The sequence below is a fragment of the Mastigoproctus giganteus genome, chromosome 8, assembly GCF_048544385.1.
Source record: "Mastigoproctus giganteus isolate SK-2022 chromosome 8, ASM4854438v1, whole genome shotgun sequence".
NCBI lineage: Eukaryota > Metazoa > Arthropoda > Arachnida > Uropygi > Thelyphonidae > Mastigoproctus > Mastigoproctus giganteus.
This window is the reverse complement of record NC_143582.1, coordinates 93,328,043-93,351,750: the sequence shown is the minus strand read 5'-3', so window position 1 is coordinate 93,351,750 and position 23,708 is coordinate 93,328,043. Positions and strand designations below refer to the sequence as shown.

Sequence of the window (23,708 nt, the reverse complement as noted above, 5' to 3'; positions counted from 1 at the left end):
AATCCTTGGCTGTCATTAAAGTAGGGAAAAATAGTGAAATTAAATAAATAATGTAGTGGGCCAATAGTCATTATGGGGACTTTCATTGAATTACAACATCTTCAGTTGGCAATTGAGTGGGTAGAGAACGTGCGCGATATTTAAAAAATTATTTATACTCTCGTGATGCACTTTTTGACATGCGGTAACCTCAACCGTGAGAGGTCCCAAATCGGTGAAAGGTTGGAAGGAAGTTTAGTGTTTAAAACTTTGAGATTGGAATGGTGTTGATACCACTCAATGGCTAGTGCTTCATATTGAAGAATCCTATAGCTGGATTTAAGTTTAATTATAGAAATGGCAGAATCGATGAGAGGTGTGTGGTTATGGGTTTGAGCTTGAGTTGTGAGTTCTGTAACAGTTTGGTTAGTCATAAGACTGTAGTGGTGGTAGTATGCACGGGTATTAGAGGCATATTTTGATGAGCCATATTTTGTAGTAGTGCTTCCAATGTAGCAGATGTTGCAGTTTGGCTGGCAATTGATAAGGTATATTATATTATTAAGATCGCTGATAGGATATTTATGTGTCTTTGTAAGAGCTGAAGAAAGATCCAAGTTTATTGTAAGCGGAAAAGACAAGAGAAATATCAGTATCGTTGAATATACGCCGGAACTGTCCTACTAGTTCACTGTGATAGGGGAGGACCATGCGGATGTTTGTATTATTGTTATGTGTGATCGGGTTATTAATTTTATTTTTGGCGATGGCAATTGTATGTAAGATAAGCTGATGGGGGTAACCTCTGGCTATGAATTTATCAGTGAGATATTGGAGTTTGTTGTATAGGTCATTTTGTGAAGAGCTAAATTTTAGAGCATTGTAGATTTGGTTGAATAAGACTGTTTTTTTTAGTGTTAAGGGGGTGATGTGAAGCGAAATGTAAGTATTTGCCGGTATGTGTCTTTTTCCTGAAAATTTTTGTACTTAGTTTTGTGCCTGTTATGTAGATGGTGAGGTTGAGAAAATCGATCTGGTTGTTTTGTCCAATTTCAAGGGTAAATTTAAGCCTGTCATGTACAGAATTAAGTTTTGAAAAGAGATTGTCGATGCTAGATCCATTGCCTATTACAAGGATGTCATCAGCGTAGCGAATGTATAATTTTAATTCAGAGGGAAAGGGGTGTAGAATTTGGTTCTCGATGGTTGCCAGGTAAATTTCGGACAAGCGAGCCAAGATACCTAAGCCCATCGGTAAGCCAAATATTTGTTGAAAAATTTTGTTGTTAAATCTGAAGTATCTGGCATCTAATAAAAGTGTACTGAGTTCAAGGATGTAGTCTATGGAGAGAGAGGTGCGTTCTGTTAAGGTGTCATCGGCTGCTAGGAACTCACATAGAGCTTGTAGGGTGAATGGTATATGGACATTGGTATAGAGGGATGTGACGTCGAAGGACGCTAATATGTCACTGTCGGATATTACGATATTATTGATTTTTTGGAAGGCTTGATTGGTATTGTTAATTTTAAAAGTGGAAAATCTAGTAAGAGGGGATATGATTTTGACTAGGAAGGTAGATAAATTGGCGAAAGCTGATTTGCTATATGAAACTATTGGTCTTAATGGATGGTCAGTTTTGTGTAACTTAATGATCCCGAACATATGGGGAAGGATACTGTTGCGGATTCCTATTTGTTGTAATGTGAAAAGGTTAATTTCTTTATTTTGTCTGAGTTTCCTAAGAATTGTGTCTAATCTGTTTTTGAGTTTTGTAATGTTGTGGTTGTTGTCATTTATATATGTGTCTTGATCTGCTAGGATAGATTCTATTTTTTCAGTGTAAGTATCTTTGTCTAGTATGACAATCGTATCTCCCTTATCTGCTTTTTGGATGTTGACATTAGTAGTTTTATTAAGTTTGTGTATATCCAGGAGTTGTTGCTTCTTCATGTTAGAGTGGGTTGTGAGTTTCAAGTTTATGATACTATTAGTTCGGTGTATTAGTAAATCACTATACCCACTCAATTGCCAACTGAAGACATTGTAATTCAACGAAAGTCCCCATCATGACTATTGGCCCACTACATTATTTATTTAATTTCACTATTTTTCCCTACTTCAATGAAAACCAAGGATTAGATGTGTACACACCTGCTTCCTTGTGCTTATTCTTTTCTGAAATAACACCTAATTTTTTTTTTTTTTTTTTCGTCCCTCACTGTTCATCCTAAATATTAACCAACCCTTTTTAATTAAACCATGCAGATTTATTCAAGGTGAGTACCGCTATTTTTAAGCATTTGCTATTTTATTATTAGTCCATCTACATGGTATTTTAAGATATCTAAAGCCTTGCATTGTCATCTAAAGGAAAAAAGAAAAAGGCAGCTTTCCTTTCTTAAGACTAAGTTTGTTATTGATTAATGAGAACGTAAAAAAAAACTTTTCAAACTGAAAAAAAAAAAAAAAAAAAAAATGTGGCTTTGAAGTAAACGCTCTATGAATTACTTGGAAATCACCTAAATCACTGTAACGCTTGGGCACACGGGCCTATTATTGTTCTTATGGAAATTAAAGGATAATGTTTTTCGCAATCGTGTTAAACTGAAAATATCACCATGTGTTCACAAGGAATCCAAAGTTTTAATTTTCAGTGACTAAAAACACATTTCAACTGACAAAAAATAAATGGGAGCCATGTTTGCACCGCATTATAAGTGGAATCGCAATTAAAACGCAATTCATTAGAATCATGTTCTAATCAATTGCATTTTAATGGGTTTTAGCTGTACTTATTTAATCCTCTTTTTAATACTGTGTAAGATCCCAGTTGGTTTGTGAGGCTCCTTTCAACTTCAAATCTGTGTATGGTCCAAATACTACTTTCAGGGACTACGGCCAGCCCCACTGGCTGGCCTTAGTCCCTGAAATGAATCCCTTTCACAACATGATATTTTTTTTATCGTGAACTCCTTTCTACATAATATTTTTAAAGCGAACCACTAAACCTATATTCTCTGAAATGATATAATATTTCTGGATTTTTATTACAAAATATTTCCAGTACTACATTTTTATAAGCGATATAGAATAATAATAATTTTTATTATTAAGTATCATTTATATTTTGTAAAGCAGTTATTAATCAGTCCAAACTAGATTTCGAACAGGATAAGGGTAGAAAACTTGCTTCTTGTCCAATGGTAGCCGACCATTCTGGTCTCTTACTAAAACTATTGGCTGCAATTTTTTCCCATCTTTGTTCCCACTTCTGTCAAAACCAGATGGTTCTGTTGCCACATCAGCCAAAGATAAAGCTTACCTGCTGGCATTCTGATTTTCTTCCAACTCGTGTATTGATGATCTTGGTAAATCATCTCAAACGCTCCATTCAATGCCTTTTTGGGGGTCTTCTGTCAAAAGGATGTCAGAAGGATTTTGATGAATCTGATGATAAGAAAGCTCCAGGTCCTGATGGTATTTCTCCAATTGTTCCTAAAACCTGAGCTCTTGAACTTAATTCTGTTCTTTGCCGCTTTTTTCACTTCCTTATTTCAAAGGTGTTTTGCCTTCTGCTTGGAAATTTGCTCATATCCAACCAGTTCCAAAGAAGGGTGACAAATCCCTCCCATTCAATTATCGTCCCAATGCAATTACTTCTACTCTTTCTAAAGTAATGGAGAAATCAATTAACTGCCAACTATCTAGAAACTTTCCATCTGATCAATAATTGCAGTATCGATCCACTGGTGATATTCTGGCTTATGTTGCCCATTTATGGACAAATTCAATGGAAAAGTACGGTGAAACACAAGCAGTTGCTCTTGACATCTCAAAGGCTTTTGATCGTGTTTGGCATAAAGGTCTTCTAAACAGGCTTCCAATTTATAGTTTTCCAACTGTTTTTTGTAATTGAGTATCCGGTTTTATCTCTGACCGCTCACTGGTTAATGGTAGATGGCTCTGAGTCGTCTAACTTCTACACAAATGCTGCTGTTTCCCAAGATTCAGTACTTTCTCCCACTCTTTTCCTCTTGTATATTAATGACCTTCTTCTATTGACCGGAAATCTTATCCATAGTTTTGCTGACGGTAGCACATTGCATTAAACCTTCCAGTTTGAGAAACCTTGCTCTGCTCAAACAGCCTGAACTTCTCAAATATCCACTACCATTTCCTTAAATGCTGATCTCCAAGTAATTCTCCAATCGGGCAAATATAACTTAATTTCAATCCTTCCAAAACTCAGTCCTGTTTTAAATCTCGCAAAAAGGATTCTTCTCCTCCTATGTTTATCTTCGATGGCGCTCCGATTTCTAGGCAAGATCTTGGGGATTACCCTAACTTCTAATCTCTCCGCATAAAGCACATTACAAATATTGCTTCCTCTGCATCAAAAAAACTTGGTTTTCTCTTTTTCTCTTGGCGTTACTTTTCTTCCAAACTGTTGTTGACTCTGTAGAAATCGCAAATCCGGCCTACCATGGAATATTATTCCCACATCTGGGGTGGTGACCCCAAAACCTCTCTCGGGTTTCTTGATTCCATTCAAAAGAGGGCAGTTAGGTTAATTAATGTCTCATCTCTAACAAAAAAAACCAAAAAAAAAACAAAAAAAACAAATTATAATATTAGGGTCACCCGTAAATGATTACATCTAACCATATATTTATTGTGTCTGAAAATGACTAACTCAGCCACAAAGTGAAAAAAGCCCATTAAAATCCCTCGCATCATCGACGGGATTCGAACCCGGGCCTTTTCCACCTGGTGTTTTTTTTTTTATTTAAACCCCAAACACAAGAGGTATTAGAACCTATAGTACTTAGTAGTAGTAGTGGCATGTGATGCAAGAAAGCATGTGTATGAGCTTATGCAGTACCAGCCAAAAAAAAAAAAAAAAAAAAAACACACCATTCCCTCCAAATGCCTGTCCAGTTCCTCCTTAAATTGATTCAACCTATCAACTTCCACAACGACAACAGATGGAAGTTTGTTCCAGCAATTAACCACCTGCTGGCGAAAGGCAAATTTCTGCACATCTATTCTACATCTGTCTTTTCTTAATTTGAATTTATGCCCCCTCAGGTTCATAATCTGAACAAGTGGAAGGATCCCATCAGAATTCAGCGTTCTCAACCCATTCAAGGCCTTATACACCTCAATCAGATCACTGCGCAGGTGTCTAGTCTCCAGCCACTGCAATTTGCAGAACTTAAGCTTCTCTTGGTAAGAGGATCCCTTCATTCCCCTCACCAATCTTGTTGCTCTTCTCTGTACATGCTCAAGTAAATCTACATCCTTCCTAAAATGAGGCCTCCAGACCTGTACGCAGTAATCAAGGCGTGGCCTGACCATTGCCTTATACGGAGGGATAATCACCTCCTTTTCCCTGCTAGCAAAATTCCTATATATCATTGACAAAACCCCATGACCTGCCCTGGCAGCCTGTCTGCATTGCTCAGAAAACTTCATATCTGCCTGCACAATTACTCCCAGGTCTTTTTCATTTTCTACCACCTTAATTGTAGTACCACACAGTTGGTACGTTTCTCTGGGGTTACTTCTACCCATATGCAGTAATTTGCATTTGTCAAGGTTAAACTTCAGTTGCCACTTCTTAGCCCATTTGCCCAAATTATCTAGATCCTGTTGCAGTAGCACACTGCCATTACTCTCATTAACAACCCTGCCAACCTTTGTATCATTTGCAAACTTCGACATTAAGCCTGATATACCTTCATCAATATCATTGATAAATATACAAAACAACAGTGGACCCAACACCGAACCCTGTTTGTTGTTGTTTGTTATTTGGTTTTTAGGATCATTAGCAACTAAAGCCATATTGCTCCGGGATATGCGGTGGTCATTCCCTGACCTTTCCGCATCCTCTGTATTTGGGGTTGACGTGCTCGAACCCCGGTCTAATCAAGAAGCGTGTGCTATGCACTGCTGCTCCTTCCCACCTGGCTATGGAGGCACCACCTACCGAACCCTGTGGGACTCCACTAATAACATTAGTCCACGAAGAGCAGCACCCATTGATTACCATCCTCTGTCTTCTCCCACTTAACCATCCTTTTATCCATTGTAGCAACTTACCCTTAATACCATTCTGCTCCAATTTGTACAATAGTCTTTCATGCACAACAGTGTCAAAAGCTTTCCTGAAATCCAAATATATGATATCAAAATTATTTTTTGCATCCAGTTCCTTTGTAACCACATCATAATATCCTATCAAATTTGTCAGACACGACTTTCCCTTAACAAATCCATACTGTGTCTGAATTATTGTTGCAGTCTTATCTAGATGATCCTGCAATGCATCTTTAACCAGTGACTCCATTATTTTACCCGGAACAGAAGTTAAACTAACTGGTCTGTAATTATTCGTGTCACCCTTTGATTCCCCCATTGTGAATTGGGGATACATTTGTACAACTCCAGTCCATAGAAACCTGCCCTGAGTCCAAGGATGCTCTTGTAATTATGGCTAAAGGTTTGCTTAGTTGCTTTGCCGCCTCCTTTAATATAACTGGATAGATCCCATCCACCCCAGGTGCTTTTCTTATGTTTAACTTCAACAATTTCTCCTCCACTTTGCTCTCAGTTATTACAAAATCATTAAGTATCCTGCTACAATTTGATAACCTTCTGGAATTTTCAAACCTTAATAACTCCTCATGTGTGAATGTAGATGCAAAATACTCATTCAGTTTGTTTGCTATCTGAGCAGGATCATCAACAGTCGAACCATCAATGTCAAGTGGACCAATCAGATTCATCCCATTCCTTTTAGAGTTTATATAAGTAAAGAAATCCTTGCTGTTTTTCTTAGCATCTTTTGCCAAGGATTTCTCGTCATCTGCCTTCGCCTGCCTAACCTCCTTTGTGACCTGATTACAGACTAGCTTATATCTGCCATAGGCTTCTGAGCTGCTTGATAATTTATATGCATCCCATGCATTTTTCTTCTCTGTTACGAATCTCATTAGTTCATTTGATAACCATTTAGGCCTAAACCTTGAACAATATTTCTTAATAGGTATGAAACTTTTAGTAGCATCCACGATTAATTCCTTGAATGCTTACCACTTAGAATTTACTGTTGGTAACATCGTCAGTTTATCCCACCGTTCAGAATTTAAAAACTTTCTGAGACCACTGTACTCACCTTTACGGAAGCAAAAACCCTTTCCTTTACCCCTGATGGTAATTATATCTTTAAGTAAATCCCACATCAGTACACTGTGATCAGTGCCACCTAGTGGTTCCTTTATCTGCAAATTCTTAATACATGAATGATCACTGCTGATAACCAGATCAGGAGTATTACTCTCTCTGGTTGCCTCTCGAACATGCTGCTGCAGAAAACAATCATCCAATAAATCCGCAAAAGTCTGACTAGTGTGTGAGTGACCAACCCACAAGTTCCAGTCAATATCTGGGAAGTTAAAATCCCCCATTATAAGACATTCTGATTTACTGGCCCACTCTATTTCTCTGTATAATTGTTCATTTTACTCATTCGAGTCATTAGGCCTATAACACACTCCTACTCTTATTTTTGCTTTCACAGTGCTTATGTCACACCAAACTGACTCAATAGTGCACTGTTCATCTATATCAATTGTATGCACTTCTTTTGATTTTATGTTTTTCTTAATTAACTGCATAACACCTCCTCCCTTTCTATCCTGTCTATCCTTTCTGTACACATTGTACTTCCCAAATTCCAGTTCTGCATTCCTTATATCTGTGTGACACCACGTCTCTGCTATCCCAACAATATCTGCCTTTGATGTCTTGACCAACACTTCAAATTCATCAAATTCATTTACTATACTAGCATTGGTATATATGCAAGCATACATGCTCCTATTCCTATTCACCTAACACTTCCATATACCCACCTATTTCAGGATGACTGCCATCCATCCCTGAAACCCCCAACACCCCTAGCTCCAGGTCGCTACTTATTCTAATAGAAGTTGTGTGAGAATCACCTTCACCTCTGCCTACGGCTACGGCTACTGTTAAACTATTAGTCCTTGTATCCCCCCAAGCTATCAGTTTTCCGACCCACCTAACACTGCCTCGATAGCATCAGCAAATATTCTTGCACTCTTTCTATTTAAGTGTATCCGATCCCTGTAGAAGCAGTCTCTCCTGTTAACAAGAACAGACCAGGCTATACCTTGAGCCTTGCACAATCTTTCCAGGGCCGAATTGATCATCAAAGTTCTCATCATATACTCCCTCCTATCGTGTCTGGGCAGAATTGCAGACACTTTGAAATTCAACCCTAATTATTGGCTTTTGTTCAACAGTGACCTGTACTTGTTAAGTAATTCTGCCAGTCTCCTACTCTTAATATCATTAGTGGCAATGTGTACAACAAAATCACCTTTTGTGCCCTTAAAAGATGATATCTGCTCTACAACGTCATCAACCTTTGCCCCTGGCAGACATACCCTGGTCCTGTTCCACCTATCCTTTTTACAAAGTATGTTACCAGTTTCCCTGACAATAGAGTCACCAACAACTACTAGTTCCTGTGGGACCAGCGCATTCTGCCTTGGGGGTTGCCGTGATGACCAATTGCAAGCTCTGGCGTTGATGTGGGCAGCTGAGAGCTTGATGGGCCCCTCAATTTAAATCTTTCGAGGGCACCACCCTGATCTTCAAACTCTCATATAGGCCCATAACAACGCTGAGTTGTCGCCTGATTTCCTTACACTCCTTACATCGCACACACACAAAGACATCCCCCCATGGCAATATCATGTTCCGTTCCAGAGAGTTCGGCAAACATTTCACAAGTGGCACATTTTTTTATGCTGTCATGCGTTGGAGAATCGCCCCCGTTGCTTTGCTGCTCTAGTTTGGGGCATGCTATTTAAATTAATAAGATCAATAAATTAAATTAATTAAATGTCAATACTACGCTATGTAATAGAAACAGTGAAGCATATAACTGTATATAATTATGAGTTAGAGCTACCTAGCTACCACAATGAAAAATTTGAATTCCCTACCACTATATACAAAAACAATGGCTGCAATATTCGAACGAATTAACGGTTTTATGTATATTAAGCAGTAATCCACAAAAACTCTTTATCTAAATTAAAATAACCAGCGTAACTATAACTATAAGACTACGTATTAAGTACAATATAAAATAACAATTATGTAAATAAAAAGACAAACACTTATCGCTTTTTCGGAGCCTGTAACTCACAGCGGTAATTTTTAAAGAGAGTCAGCGCCCTCTTTAGTACCATGCTTGGGTTGGAGGTTGAGAAGACGAAAGAAGATATTTGTTGACATTGGCTTGAATTTCTGTAGACTGTAATTTTCATGAAATACATATGAAGGAAGGTTGTTCCAGAAAATGGCAGTTGAATGAACAAACGAGGAAGATGAAAAGTTGGTTCTGTGAGTTTGAAGTTGGATAGTAAATGGATATTGGCTGGTGGCAGCATGTGTTCGGACTGTTTTGAAACAGAGAGCAGGAATTATAGAAGCCAATTCAGAAGAACAGTGCCCATGGAAGCATCTGTAGAAGAAGCACGCAGCAGAAACAGTACATCTATGAGACAGCGAGTGGAGAGACTCTGTTAGAGATGAATCATTAATTAACCTAACTGCCCTCTTCTGAATGGAATCAAGAAGCCTGAGAGAGGTTTTGGGGGCACTACCCCAGATGTGGGAACAATATTCCATGCCTGTGCGGATTTGAGACTTATACAGAGTGAGCAGCAGTTTGGAAGAAAAGTAACGCCGAGAGCGAAAGAGAAAACCAAGTTTTTTAGATGCAAAGGAAGCAATATTTGTAATGTGCTTGTGCCAAGAGAGATTAGAAGTCAGGGTAATCCCCAAAAGAGATATATCATTTTGCCTAGAAATCGGAGTGTCACTAAAGATAAGCATAGGAGCAGAAGAATCCTTTTTGTGAGATATAAGACAAGACTGAGTTTTAGAAGGATTGAAATTAACTAAGTTGTCTTTGCCCCACTGGAGAATTACCTGAAGATCGGCATTTAAGGAATTGGTAGCAGATTTTCAATAAGTTGAAGCTGATTGAGCAGGGCAAGGTTTCTCAAAATGGAAAGTGGAATGCAATGTGCTATCATCGGCAAAACTATTGATAGGATTTCCAGTCAATGGAAGAAGGTCATTAATATACAAGAGCAAAAGAGTGGGGGAAAGAACTGAACCTCGGGGGACACCGGCATTAGTGGAGAAGTTAGAAGACAGAGAGCCATCTACCATCACTCTCAGTGAGCGATCAGAGAGAAAACTGGATAACTAATTACTAAAAACAGTTGGAAAACCATAAGATGGAAGCTTGTTTAGAAGACCTTTATGCCAAACATGATCGAAAGCCTTTGAGATGTCAAGAGCAACTACTTGTGTTTCACCGAACCTTTCCATTGAATTAGTCCATAAATGGGTAACATAAGCCAGAACATCACCAGTGGATCGATACTGACTGAATCCATACTGGCGATCATTGATCAGACGGAAGGTTTCTAGGTAGTTTAAGAGTTGATGGTTAATTCATTTCTCCATTACTTTAGAAAGAGTAGAAGTAATTGCAATGGGACGATAACTGGATGGGAGGGATTTATCACCCTTTTTAGGAACTGGCTGGATATGAGCAAATTTCCAAGAAGAAGGAAAAACATCTTTGGGATAAGAAAGTGAAAAAAGGCGGCAAAGAATAGGAGTAAGTTCAGGAGCACAGGTTTTGAGAACAAGTGGAGAAATACCATCGGGACCTGGAGCTTTCTTAGCATCAAAATTCGTCAAAATCCTTCTGACATCCTTTTGACGGAAGACCATAGGAGGCACTGAATGGAGCGTGTTGGGAATGGTGGGAGGTGTTTTACCAAGATCATTAATATATGAGTTGGAAGAAAAATGGGATGCTAGCAGGTCAGCTTTATCCTTGGCTGAAGTGACAACAGAACCATCTGGTTTGGACAGAGGTGAGAGCAGAGTTGGGCAAAAGTTGTGGCCAATAGCTTTGGCAAGGGACGAGAATGCTCGGCTATCATTAGGGCAAGAAGCAAGTTTTCTACTCTTAGCCTTTTCAAACTCTAGTTTGGACTGATTAATAACTGCTTTACAATTGTTGCGAGCTTTGGTGTAGGCAGAAAATGAAACTGAAGAATTAGAAACAAGCCAATTACGATATGCAACATTCTTTTCTTGAACAGCCTTAGCACATTTATTGGAAAACCAAGGTTTAGATAAAGGACGAGATTTTAAAGTGGAGTGTGGGATAAAGGATTCCATTCCTGCAAGAATAATTTCACTGACACGATCTGAGCAAACGTTGACATCAGAAGTTTTGAAACAGTAATCCGACCAAGGAAAAGAAATCTCGCAGGTCATCCCATTTTGTATTCTTGTAATGCCAAACAACACGAGGTTGGGAATAGCCATGAGATAAAGGCTCCATTGGAGAAGAGACAATCACCTAGTTGTGACCTGAAGTGCCTAAAGGACCCTTCACTTCGACCGTGTACTTAGAAGGGTTGTTTGTGAGAAAAAGATCAAACGTGTTGGCTGTATGATTAGGATTGTCCCATATTCTTGTAGGTGAATGAACAATCTGTGCAAGGTCATTAGTAATTGCAAAAGCCTCAGCATGTCGACCAGCTGGGTCGGTGTGACTAGAAAATGGAAGCCAGCTGGAGTTGTGAACATTAAAATCACCAAGGAAAATTACTGTCCTCCCCACCAAGTGTGGGGAGAACAGTGACGATACCACTGTACTACCTCGCAACAGTCATCTCTAACAGAGTCTCTCCACCCTCTGTCTCACAGACCTTTCTATAGATACTTCCACGGGCACTGTTCTTCTGAATTGGCTTCTATAATTTCCACTCTCTCTCACTTTCAAAGCAATCCGAACATGTGCCGCAACCAGTCAACACCGTTTTACTGTCCAAGTTGAGACTCACAAAACCAACTTTTCTTCTTCCTCATTTATTCATTCAATTTCCGTTTTCTGGAACAATCTTCCTTCTTATGTATTTCCTAAAAATTACAATCAACAGAAGTTCAAGTCTAATGTCAACAAGTATCTTCTTTCAACTGTTCAACCCGTGCACAGTACTAAGTAGGGCGCCTCCGTAGCCAGGTGGGAAGGAGCAGCAGTGCGTAGCACATGCTTCTTGATTAGACCGGGGTTCGAGCCCGCCACCACCAAATACGGAGGATGAGGAAAAGATCAGGGAATGACCACCGCATATCCCGGAGCAATATGGCCTTAGTTGCTAATGCTCCTAAAATCCAAATAACAAACAAACAGTACTAAGTACTATAGGTTCTAAAAAAAAAGTACCTGTACATAACAATGGTCCTTTAGAATAAAAAAAAAATTAGTATGGAAAACATATTTATTTAACATGATATACTGTAAGATAGTAAATTAATTATAAGGAATTGTGGGAGATGTGGCTTCTATCTTTGGCAATTCTTTACTTTTTATTTAATTTGATTTTACTTTATTGTTTATTATTAGTTATATTTTGTAGTTTACAACAATATACCTATGTAAATCTGAGCACACAGCATTATAGAATTTTTAGTGTGAACCCCCTGGAACACTTTTGCGAACCCCTGGGGGGTTCGTGAACCACCGGATGGGATCCTCTGTTTTAGAGTAATGACCAGGGGCAGCTTGTTGGTAGGTACTGCGGAACTGCAGCACCCCCAGTCAATGGAGTTATATTAAATTTTGTGAAGAACAATGCAAAGCAATGAATATTTTTATCAACTGGTCCCACATATAGTATACTCATCCTCTATTTCCAATAATCATTTCAATAATAAACAAATAAAAACACAAACTGTGCACTACACAGTTCCACAATTTGGCCGCAGTGGCTGAGTCAATGCCTTGTTGGCAGGTTGCCAATACACATTTTGCAGAGCTGATTTTAACAGTATACCAAACTAGAATGAAAAAGTTATTAATCTATTTTCAACAAATAAAAACAGAAAGGATTTTATTTTTAAATAAAATTGAGATTATCCAAGTCTGTTTAATGGTAAGTGTCCAGTTAATGTTTTGTAGTATTTTTAACTTGCTTACTATTATTACCACCTATGTCTACATGTCTTATAACCAAAGCAATTTAATGCAACTTTAAGAAGCAGCACCCCCCATACATCAGTGTCAAGAGCCGCCACTGGCAATGACCTCAGTACCAGTATACCAAACAGAGTATACTGGTATTGAGTATAATCTGTTTGGTATACTCAGTACCAAATAAATAATAAATCTGACATTTCCATTGATTTGCAGTAGTATAAAAAGTACACTAAAAATATAAACAAATATATTTTAGTCTACACTGGGAATTTTTATAATCAGTATGATCATGATCCTGTATCAATAACTGTTTTATAATTAGAAAGGTAAGAGATAAAATTTTAAAAGAAAACTAATTACACAATTAAAGAAAAATTCTACTATAAAATAGCAAATGAACATCAAGTTTGACACTTACTCTGAACTACTGTTGCCTTTGTAACTGTAGTAATAGTGTGTTTTACTGTACCATCATCCAAAATTTCCTTACTCTCCTTGGTAGTAGTTACAGGCTTGACAGCTTTTATAACAAACACAAAAATATTAATTCAGCTTAAGTTTGCATTACTTATAGTAAAGTTGGGCCAGCTTTCACATATTTTCACAAATTATTATAAAACTTAGAGCAATCATGTGGTATGTGGAAATATCAAAAATACAATAATTAATATCTTGTACAATAATGCTGTGATTATATATTAATACATATAGTGAAGGTGACTAAATTAAAAAAAAAAAAAAAAATCAAATCAAATATTTTGCCATCTGTCTTATATTTATGGGTAAGTGCTGCGGGCATGGTGTGATGGAAGGCTCATGGCATTTATTATAAATGCAACCTAAAAATAAATTTAAGTTTTTGGCAAGTCCTTCCCTCTCCTCTGTTTATTATCTTTGTACATCAAAGGCAACATTTCTCAAAATACAGAGACCGTAATTCATAAATCCAAAACAATTTTTTAAATTTCTATTTGGAACAATTTTTCCTTCATAGTATTTTTATTGGCAAACGTAAGCTATGTTTGTCACTGCAGCACCTGCTCCACACCAATAGAACAGATTATACATGAAAATGTGGGTATGCAGCATTGTGAGCAAACAAGTAAAAAAGGTCAATGCACTTTCTATGATCTAATTCACTATTTGTTTGCACACACATTTTTTATACAACTAATGCATCAATACAGCTGACAAAAAAAAAAATAAAATCTATAAAACTTTCAGTTCATGAATGACTATACAGATAAAGTAAACTATATCTCCACCAAAACCTAAGCAAGTTTCACAAAAACTTAACTGTTAACAGAACATAGTTCTCTAAAATGTATCGGCTAAGTGTGCTATCTACTCTCCTTTACTTTTCTAAAGCTTTACCTTATTTCTAAATTTACAATATTACTATATCAAAATGTTTGTAATATAAAAAATATTCAGTTCAATCTGATAGATTTGTATTATTATATGTATAAATCCCCTTCAAAATTACAATATTTGATGATTACAATGTAATAACCATTTGTAGTATGTATGTCAAGTAGCATTATATTATATATAGTACACATAAGTTTATTTAATTCAAAAGGAATTTTAGGGTGGCTGGATAATCAAACTCCAGATATATGAACAATATACCTGTGGTTAAGAACTAAAACAGTTCAAGACAATTCCATTCAGTTCTAGAGCTATAATGTGGCAGAAAAATAATTATCAAAGAAATTAACACCCAAAGCCTCAAAATATAGTACCTTAAAAAAGGGAATTAATAAAAAATAAAAAAATAAAAAATACTGCTCTTGAATATAATCCAAAATCAGAGTTGTTTCAGCACATTTCAGAGTAAACTAATCTTAAAAAAAGAGGATGCTTTCAGAACTACAGAATAAACAATAAACATAACAAGATTAACAAAAATAAGATGTGGTGCCACACGGATATAAACAGTGCAGAATTGGAATTTGCAGAGTACAATGTATACAGAAAGGATAGACAGAACAGGAATGGAGGAGGGGTTATGCTGTTAAGTTAAGAAATACACAAAATCTAAAGATGTGCATTATAATTGACATTGGTGGGCAATGCAATGTTCAGAAACTGTGTTGCGACATAAGCACTGGGAAAGGGAAAATGAGAGTAGGTGTATGTCATAGGCCTAATGAATCTGATGAGTATAATGAGCAACTGTGAAGAGAAATAAGAGTGGGCCAGTAAATCAGATTGTGTTATAATGGGGAATTTTAACTTCCCAGATATTGACTGAAACTTGTGAGTTGGTCACTCGCACACTAGCAAGACTTTTATGGGTTTATTGAATGACTGTTTTCTTCAGCAACTTGTCCGAGAGGCAATCAGAGGGAGTAATACTCTTGATCTGATTATCAGCAATGATTCTTCATGCATTAAGAATCTGCAGATAAAGAAACCACTAGGTGGTAGTGATCACAGTGTGCTAATATGGGATTTACTTAAAGAGCATGCTCAGTGCTGATGGGATTCTTGCTCTTGCTCAGAATAATCACATGAGAGGGCATAAATTCAAATTGAGGAAAGACAGATGTGGGATAGATGTGTGGAAGTTTGCCTTTAGCCAGCGGGTAGTTGGTTTGTGGAACAGACTTCCATCCTTTGTTGCGGAAGTTGATGGCCTAAATAAATTTAAGGCTGAGCTGGAAAGGTATTTGGAATGAACGGAGGGTTGAAATGGGACCAGTTTTTTTTTTTTTTTTGGCTGATGCTGCATAAGCTTGCTTTCTTGCATCATATGTCTCTACTAATGCTAAATGTAATTACCATCAGGGGTAAGGAGAAGGGTTTTTGCTTTCGCAAAGGTGACTACATTGGTCTCAGAGAGTTTTTAAAATTCTATACAGTGGGATCAACGGGTTTCCAATGGTGAATTCTAAATGGGAGGCCTTCAGGGAATTAATCTTGGTGGGTACTAGGCTTTTCATAGCAAATAAGAAATACAATTCAAGATTTAGGCCTAAATGGATATCAGATGAATTAATGTGCTCATGGAAGAAAAGAAAAATGTATGGGATGCATATAAATTATCAGGCAACACAGAAGCCTATGGCAGATATAAGTTAGTCTGTAATCAAGTCAAAATGCTGGTTAGGCAAGCGAAGGCAGATTATGAGAAATCTTTGGAAAAGGACACAAAGAAAGACAGTAAAGACTTTTTTACTTATTATTATTATTTTTTTTTTGGTAGTTGTTGGCGCATAGGCTTCTGTGGCTATAATGCACCTCCCAAGGTTTTTGCAGTACTTTGATCCAAGCCCAAGGCGGGAATCGAACCCGCGAACTTTGGGTTGCCAGGCAGGCACTTTACCCACCCGGCTAGCCTGGTCGGCACTTTTTTACTTATATAAACTCTAAAAGGAAGGGGATGAATCAGCTTGGTCTGCTTGATATCAACGGTTTGACTATTGATCATCATGCTCAGGTAGCTGATAAACTGAATGAGTATTGTGCATCTACATTCACACAAGGAGTTATTTAAGGAGGGGAAAGCCAGTTTATCAAACTCTATATTTTTTAATAACTGAGAGCAAAGTGGAGGAGAAATTGTTGAAGATTAACATAAGGAAGGTACCTGGGGTGATGTGATCTATCCCGCTTTATTAAAGGAAGCAGCAAAGGAAGTAAGTAACCCTTAGCCATAATTATGAAAGCTTCCTTGGACTCTGGGGAGGTCTGCATGGACTGGATATGTGCAAATGTGTCCCCAATTCACAAAGGCGGATCAAAGGGTGAGATGAGTAATTACAGACCTGTTAGTTTGACTTCTGTTCCAGGGAAAATAATGGAATCACTGGTTAAGGAAGCGATGCAGGATCATCTAGGCATGACGACAGTTAACATTCAGACAGCATGGATTTATTAAGGGGAAGTCTTGTCTGACAAATTTAATTGGATACTATGATGTGATGACAAAGGAATTGAATGCAAAGAATAATTTTGATATTATATACTTAGATTTTAGGAAAGCTTTTGATACCATGGCACATGAAAGACTACTGTACAAATTGGAGCAGCATATTATTATGGGCAAGTTGCTACAATGGATAAAAGGATGGTTGAGTGGGAGAATACAGAGTGATTATCAATGTACACTGCTCTTCATGGATTAATGTTATTAGTGGGGTTCCCCCAGGATTCGGTGTTGGGCCCATTGTTGTTTTTGATATTTATGAATGATATTGATGAAGGTATATCAGGATTAATATCTAAGTTTGCAGATGATAAGAAGGTTGGCAGGGTTGTTAATAACAGTAATGATAGTACGCTACTGCAAAAGGATCTCGAAAAGTTGAGCAAATGGGCTGAGAGGAGGCAACTGAAGTTTAACATTGACAAATGTAAAGTACTTCATATTAGGTAGCAGTAACTCCCGAGTACTGTATCAACTGGCTAGTACTACACTCGGGTAGTGGAGAATGAAAAGAATCTGGGGGTAATTGTGCAGTCAGATATGAAGTTTTCTGAACAGTGTAAAGAGGCTGCAAGAGTAGCTCATGGTGTCTTGTCAATGATATACAGGAATTTTGCTAGCAGGGATAAGGGGCTGATTGTCCCCTTGTATAAGGCAATGGTCAAGTTACAAAGAATACTGTATTAATAATACTTGAATACTGTATACAGTTCTGGAGACCTCATTTTAGGAAGGATGTAGAGCTGCTGGAATGAGTACAGAGAAGGGCAATGAGATTGGTGAGTGGAACAAAAGGTTGGTGTTACTAAGTAAGGCTTAAGTTTTGCAAATTGCAGCTTCTGCAGACTAGGCACCTGCAAGGTGATCTAATTGAAGTGTATGAGGCGTTGAATGGATTGAGCAAGCTCACTGCTAATGGGACTTGTCCTCTTGCTCAGATTACTCACTTGAGGGGGCATAAATTCAAATTGAGGAAAGACAATTGTAGAATAGATGTGTGGAAATTCTTTTTTAGCCGCCGAGTGGTTGATAGTTGGAAAACTCTTCCATTCATCATAGTGGAGGTCAGCAACTTAAATAAGTTCAAGGCAGAACTAGACAAACATTTGGAGTGAATGGATGGGTGAAATGGGAAAGATGTTTTTTTTTTTGCTGATTCTATAAAAGCTTGCTTTCTTGTATCATATGCCATACTAATGCTAATCAGATCATTCTGTATATATCTGCATAAGATCTTCTGACTAGTCTAGTCACAGAATTTATCTCAAACAGGTATGCTGACATAAAAATTATACCTGCATGCACTTTCGTTTGTGTATGTGCAAGTTTCTGAATATATTTATATATAACTACGAAAAAAAAAAAAAAAAACTGAAACCAAAAAAACTATCACCTTAAAAAAAAATAGTACTTTCATTTGTAGTGAAACGTATAAGATATTGTTTGATTACAGTCATTTTGTTTGTCGCAAAGGAAAGGTATTGCATCAGACAGTAATTGCAAGGTATTACATCAGCCATTTCTATATATACGGCATTGGATGGTTAAAAATGCTCATTAGAATCCTGTTTTGCAGAGGTATAAGCATGGCTCCATATATTCAGTTGACACCAAGAAAAAAAGTGTAGCTGTTGCTCTGTCCCAGGAAGGACTTTCTATGCATACTATCGCTGATAAAATAGGCTACCACCAGTCAACAGTATCCTGGGTGCTGAAATTAAAGCGTGAAACTGGTGATGTGAAGAGAAGACCTGGAACAGGCCGTAAGAGAATGACTACGCCTTCCTAAGATCGATATTTGAAATGGCTATGCCATCATAATCGGCATGCTAGTGCTCCAGATCATGTACTTGACTTTGAGATAGCCTCTGGTGTTGAAACAAGTGCACAAACTATCTAAAGACAGCTTTTGGAAGTATTCTGGATGCCTATCGACCCAAGCAGAAAAAACTTTTGTTGACCCAAAAAATCAGGAAGAAGAGACTTCCTTGGGCTAAAATGCATGTTTCATGGACAAAAGAACAATGGGACACTGTCATGTATTCTGACGAATCAAAATTAAACCTGCATGACTCGGATGGGAAGCAGTATGTCAGAGGATAAAAATCTGAGGCATACCATCCTGACTGCAAAGTTCCCTGCCAGTCAGATAGCCTGGAGATGCATAATTAATAAACAAAGTTTATTAAGAGCAATGAATGCAGAAACCTACAACTGCTATCTTTGAGGGCTGCCTGAAACCCATTATTAGAGATCACCACATAGACATCCAAAACTACATTTTTCAACAGGACCCAGCACATTGCCACACAAGCAAAATTGGTAAGTTTTATGCTATTTAGATTTAATGATGAGTTTGTCTTCTTGTCTCACAAGGCTTAAAACATACTTTCACCAATGTTTTCCCTCATTTTTCTCCCTTAAGGTGCAGTCATACCTCAGAAATGCTGGCATTACAGTGTTGGACTGGCCCGGCAAGGGTCAGTCAAAGTTCAGTTGCCACCTCTCAGCCCATCTGCATAACGTTTTTAGATCGTCTTGCAGTAACATACTGTCATTAGTGTCATTAACAACCCTTCCAACCTTCATATCTTCTGCAAACATAGACATTAAGCCTGATATACCTTCATCAATATCATTAATAAATACAGGAAACAACAATGGACTCAACACTGAACTCTGGGGAACTCCACTAATAAAATTAGCCCAAGAAGAGAGGTGTCCATTGATTACCACTTTGTCTTCTCGCAGCTCCATCATGCTGGGGGATCGATATAATAATAATAGTAATAAAATGAAAAATAAATTGTAATAATAAAAAAAAATAGATATATATATATATATATACACACATCGCAAAAGTTGATCCAATTGGACCTACCTTCCCCAAGGATGGAGCGACGGATAAGGCAGATTGTGGCACCATCTGGTGTCCCTCCCGAGAACTAGCAACCACATGACATAAGCCAAAGCTAAACAGATTCACCTCCATAGATGAATGATGTTGAAGAGAAATAATAATCATACTGCATAGAGTGTGGCACAGGATAAAGTCACTGGCATTCAGGCCTTAGGCAGAGGGGTTGGGTCGAAAAGTTGGAGACAGTTTCCCGAGGAAGAACAAGTGGAGCTGTCCTCTATAAGGCTACAACCACAAGAGAAGGGCAAGACCATCCAGCCCACCAAGTGCAAGTGCTTCCTGTGATCACCCAGGAATGCTGTGACAACGTTCCTGACAATGACCATGACAACAAACAGCCAATGCTGTTTGTTGTCATGTTTGTTATTTGGTTTTTAGGAGCATTAGCAACTAAGGCCATATTGCTCTGGGGATATGCGGTGGTCATTCCCTGACCTTTCCGCATCCTCCATATTTGGTGGTCATGGGCTCGAACCCCGGTCTAATCAAGAAGCGTGTGCTATGCACTGCTGCTCCGGCCCACCTGGCTACGGAGGCACCGAAACGCCAATGCATCAAGTGGAGCAGCGAAATGAATACATACATCATGCTGGCATACTACAAAATAACCAAGCTAGAGACTGATATAGCAATGTACAGGTGAAGGCTACATTAGCATTAGTTGAGGCACATGATGCAAGAAAACAAGTTATACAGCATCAGCCAAAAAAAAAAAAAAAAACCTCTTCCCATTTCACCCATCCAGTCACTCCAGAAGTCACTCCAAATACTTCAGCCTTAAATTTATTTAAGCTATCAACTTCCACAACAACAGATGAAAGTCTGTTCCAGCAACCAACTACCCGTTGGCTAAATGCAAACTTCCGCACATCTATTCTACAACTGTCTTTCCTCAATTTGAATCTATGCTCCCTCATGGTCTAAGTCTGAACAAGCAGAAGAATCCCATCTTTTATGAAGTTCTCAAAACATTCAAGGCTTTATACACCTTAATCAGATCACCTCACAAATGCCTAGTCACCAGATGCTGCAACTTGCAGAACTTAAACCTTTCTACATAAGTGCACCCCTTTGTTCCTCTCCTCTCTACTCATTTTAGCAACTCTACATCCTTCCTAAAATGAGGCCTCCAGACTGGTATACAGTACTCAAGGTGTGGCTTGACCAGTGCCTTATACAAGGGGATAATCATCTCCTTATCCCTACTAGAAAAATTCCTGTATATTTTTGCAGACTGTCTGCACTGCTCAGAAAACTTCATATCTGACTGCACAATTACCCCAGTCCTTTTCATTCTCTATCACCTAGAGTGTAGTGTCACACAGTTGATATGTTACTCTGGGGTTACTGCTACCCATATGCAGTACTTTACATTTGTCAATGTTAAACTTCAGTTGCCACCTCTCAACCCATCTGTACAACATTTTTAGATCCTCTTGCAGTAACATACTGTCATTAGTATCATTAACAACCCTGTCAACCTTCATATCAACTGCAAACCTGATATACCTTCATCAATATCATTAATAAGTACAGGAAACAACAATGGACCCAACACTGAACCCTGGGGGACTCCATTAATAACATTAGTCCATGAAGAATAGTGTCCATTGATTACCACTCTCTGACTTCTCCCACTCAACCATCCCTTTATCCATAGCAGCATTTTGCCCTTAATGCCACACTGCTCCAATTTGTACAGTAGCCTTCCTTGTGCAACAGTATCAAAAGCTTTCCTAAGATCCAAGTGTATGATGTCAAATTATTTTTTGTATCCAGTTCCTTTGTAACCACATCATAGTAAGTATCCAATCAAATTCAGATGTGAATCAAATCAGATATTAAGTTCTCTGAGCAGTGCAGATTAGCTGCCAGAGAAGGTCATGGAGTTTTGTCAATGATATATACGAATTTTGCTAGCAGAAACAAACAGGTGATTATCCCTTTGTATAAGGCAATGGTGAGGCCAAACGTTGAGTACTGCATACAGGTCTGCGGGCCTCATTTTAGGATGGATGTAGAGTTGCTAGAACGAGTACAGAGAAGGGTAAAAAGATTGGTGAGAGGAACAAAAGGGTGCCTTTATGAACAAAGGCTTAATTTCTACAAGGCAAAGCATCTGGGAGGTGATCTGATTGAGGTGTATAAGGCCTTGAATGGTTTGAGCAGGCTGTATAAGCTTGCTTTCTTGCATCATATGCCTCAACTAATGCTAATGCTAAACTGGTCAGACAAGACTCCCCCTTAATAAACCCATGCTGTGACGAAAATATAACAGAAGTGTTGTCTAGATGTGTTGACATCTAGATGACAACTATAACTATTACAGAAGTGTTGTCTGCAATGCTTCTTTAGTCTGTGTCACCGTTAATTTCTCCGGAACAGAAGTTAATCTAACAGGTCTGTAATTACTTGTGACACCCTTTGATCCTCCTTTGTGAAACTGAGGAAAGAAAAGACAGTTATAGAATAGATGTGTGGAAATTTGCCCTAAGCCAGCAGGTAGTTGATTGCTGTAACAGATTTTCATCTGTTGTTGTGGAAGTTGATAGCTCTAATGCATTAAGGGCTTATGCCTCAAGCTGCGAAAGAGTTAGACTATAAGAGTTAGGCATAAGCCCTTAATGCATTAGAGTCCTAACTTATATCATACGGCATCTCTCATATTGTGGAGATATACTTCACAACTGTTTTGTCATCATTACATCACTTGGGTACCTACCCACTCACCGAAGAAGGGCCAAATAGCCCTGAAACGGTGCCATCTGGTTGGTGGTATCCACTGAGAATAATTAACAACAGTCTTCTCCTTCGGGTGAAGCGTTACTTATTCAAAGTAGTGCAATGTCATGGCAACTCGTCGTGAAGGTATTCATAATATGAGATGTAATTTAAACGATGCCGCTACTGCAAATATTTGCTAATCTGTAATTGGCTGTGTAATGATGGAAGTTGATAGCTTAAATAAATTTAAGGCTGAACTAGACAAACATTTGGAGTGACCGGATGGGCTAAATGGGAAGGGGTTTTTTTTTTTTTTTTTTTTTGACTGATGCTGTATAAGCTTGCTTTCTTGCATCATATGCCTCAACTAATGCTAATGCTAAACTGGTAAGACAAGACTCCCCCCTTAATAAACCCATGATGTGACGAAAATATAACAGAAGTGTTGTCTAGATGTGTTGACATCTAGATGACAACTATAACTATTACAGAAGTGTTGTCTGCAATGCTTCCGTTAATTTCTCCGGAACAGAAGTTAATCTAACAGGTCTGTAATTACTTGTGACACCCTTTGATCCTCCTTTGTGAATTTGGGTCACATTTGCACATATCCAGTCCATGGGTACTTTCCTTGAGTCCAAGGAAGCTCTCATAATTATGGCAAGGTTTTGCTTACTTCCTTTGCTGCCTCCTTTAATATAACTGGATAGATCCCATCCACCACAGGTGCCTTTTTTATATATAGTCCAAGAAGGAAATGATCTTTCTTAGCCTTTCAAGAGTGGATACTAAAGTAGGAGAGGCACAAACTTGATGATCTGGAATCCTCTAGACAATAATACACAAAAGGTTTTGCTAATAACTTAAAAATTTTATTAAAGCAACGAACACAATAATGATCCCCCAAACAATATATTTATATGCATTTACCTATGACCAGGTAAATGTCCATTTATTTTCAAACTTTTATTTATTCTGGCAAATAAACTGGATATATATATAAATATATCCAATATATCAAATTAGATAT

General features: G+C 38.0%; 1 protein-coding gene across 2 annotated transcripts in view; it reads right to left on the bottom strand.

Moving 5' to 3' along the window:
- LOC150081718 (uncharacterized) overlaps nucleotides 1-23,708 on the bottom strand; it is a 1,674,628-nt gene that overhangs the window by 340,840 nt on the left and 1,310,080 nt on the right. For both annotated transcript variants that reach the window (XM_090378825.1, XM_090378826.1), the window contains one exon: nucleotides 13,519-13,620. In XM_090378825.1, the coding sequence (XP_090234951.1) occupies nucleotides 13,519-13,620 (102 nt within the window). The remainder of the gene's footprint in view (nucleotides 1-13,518; nucleotides 13,621-23,708) is intronic.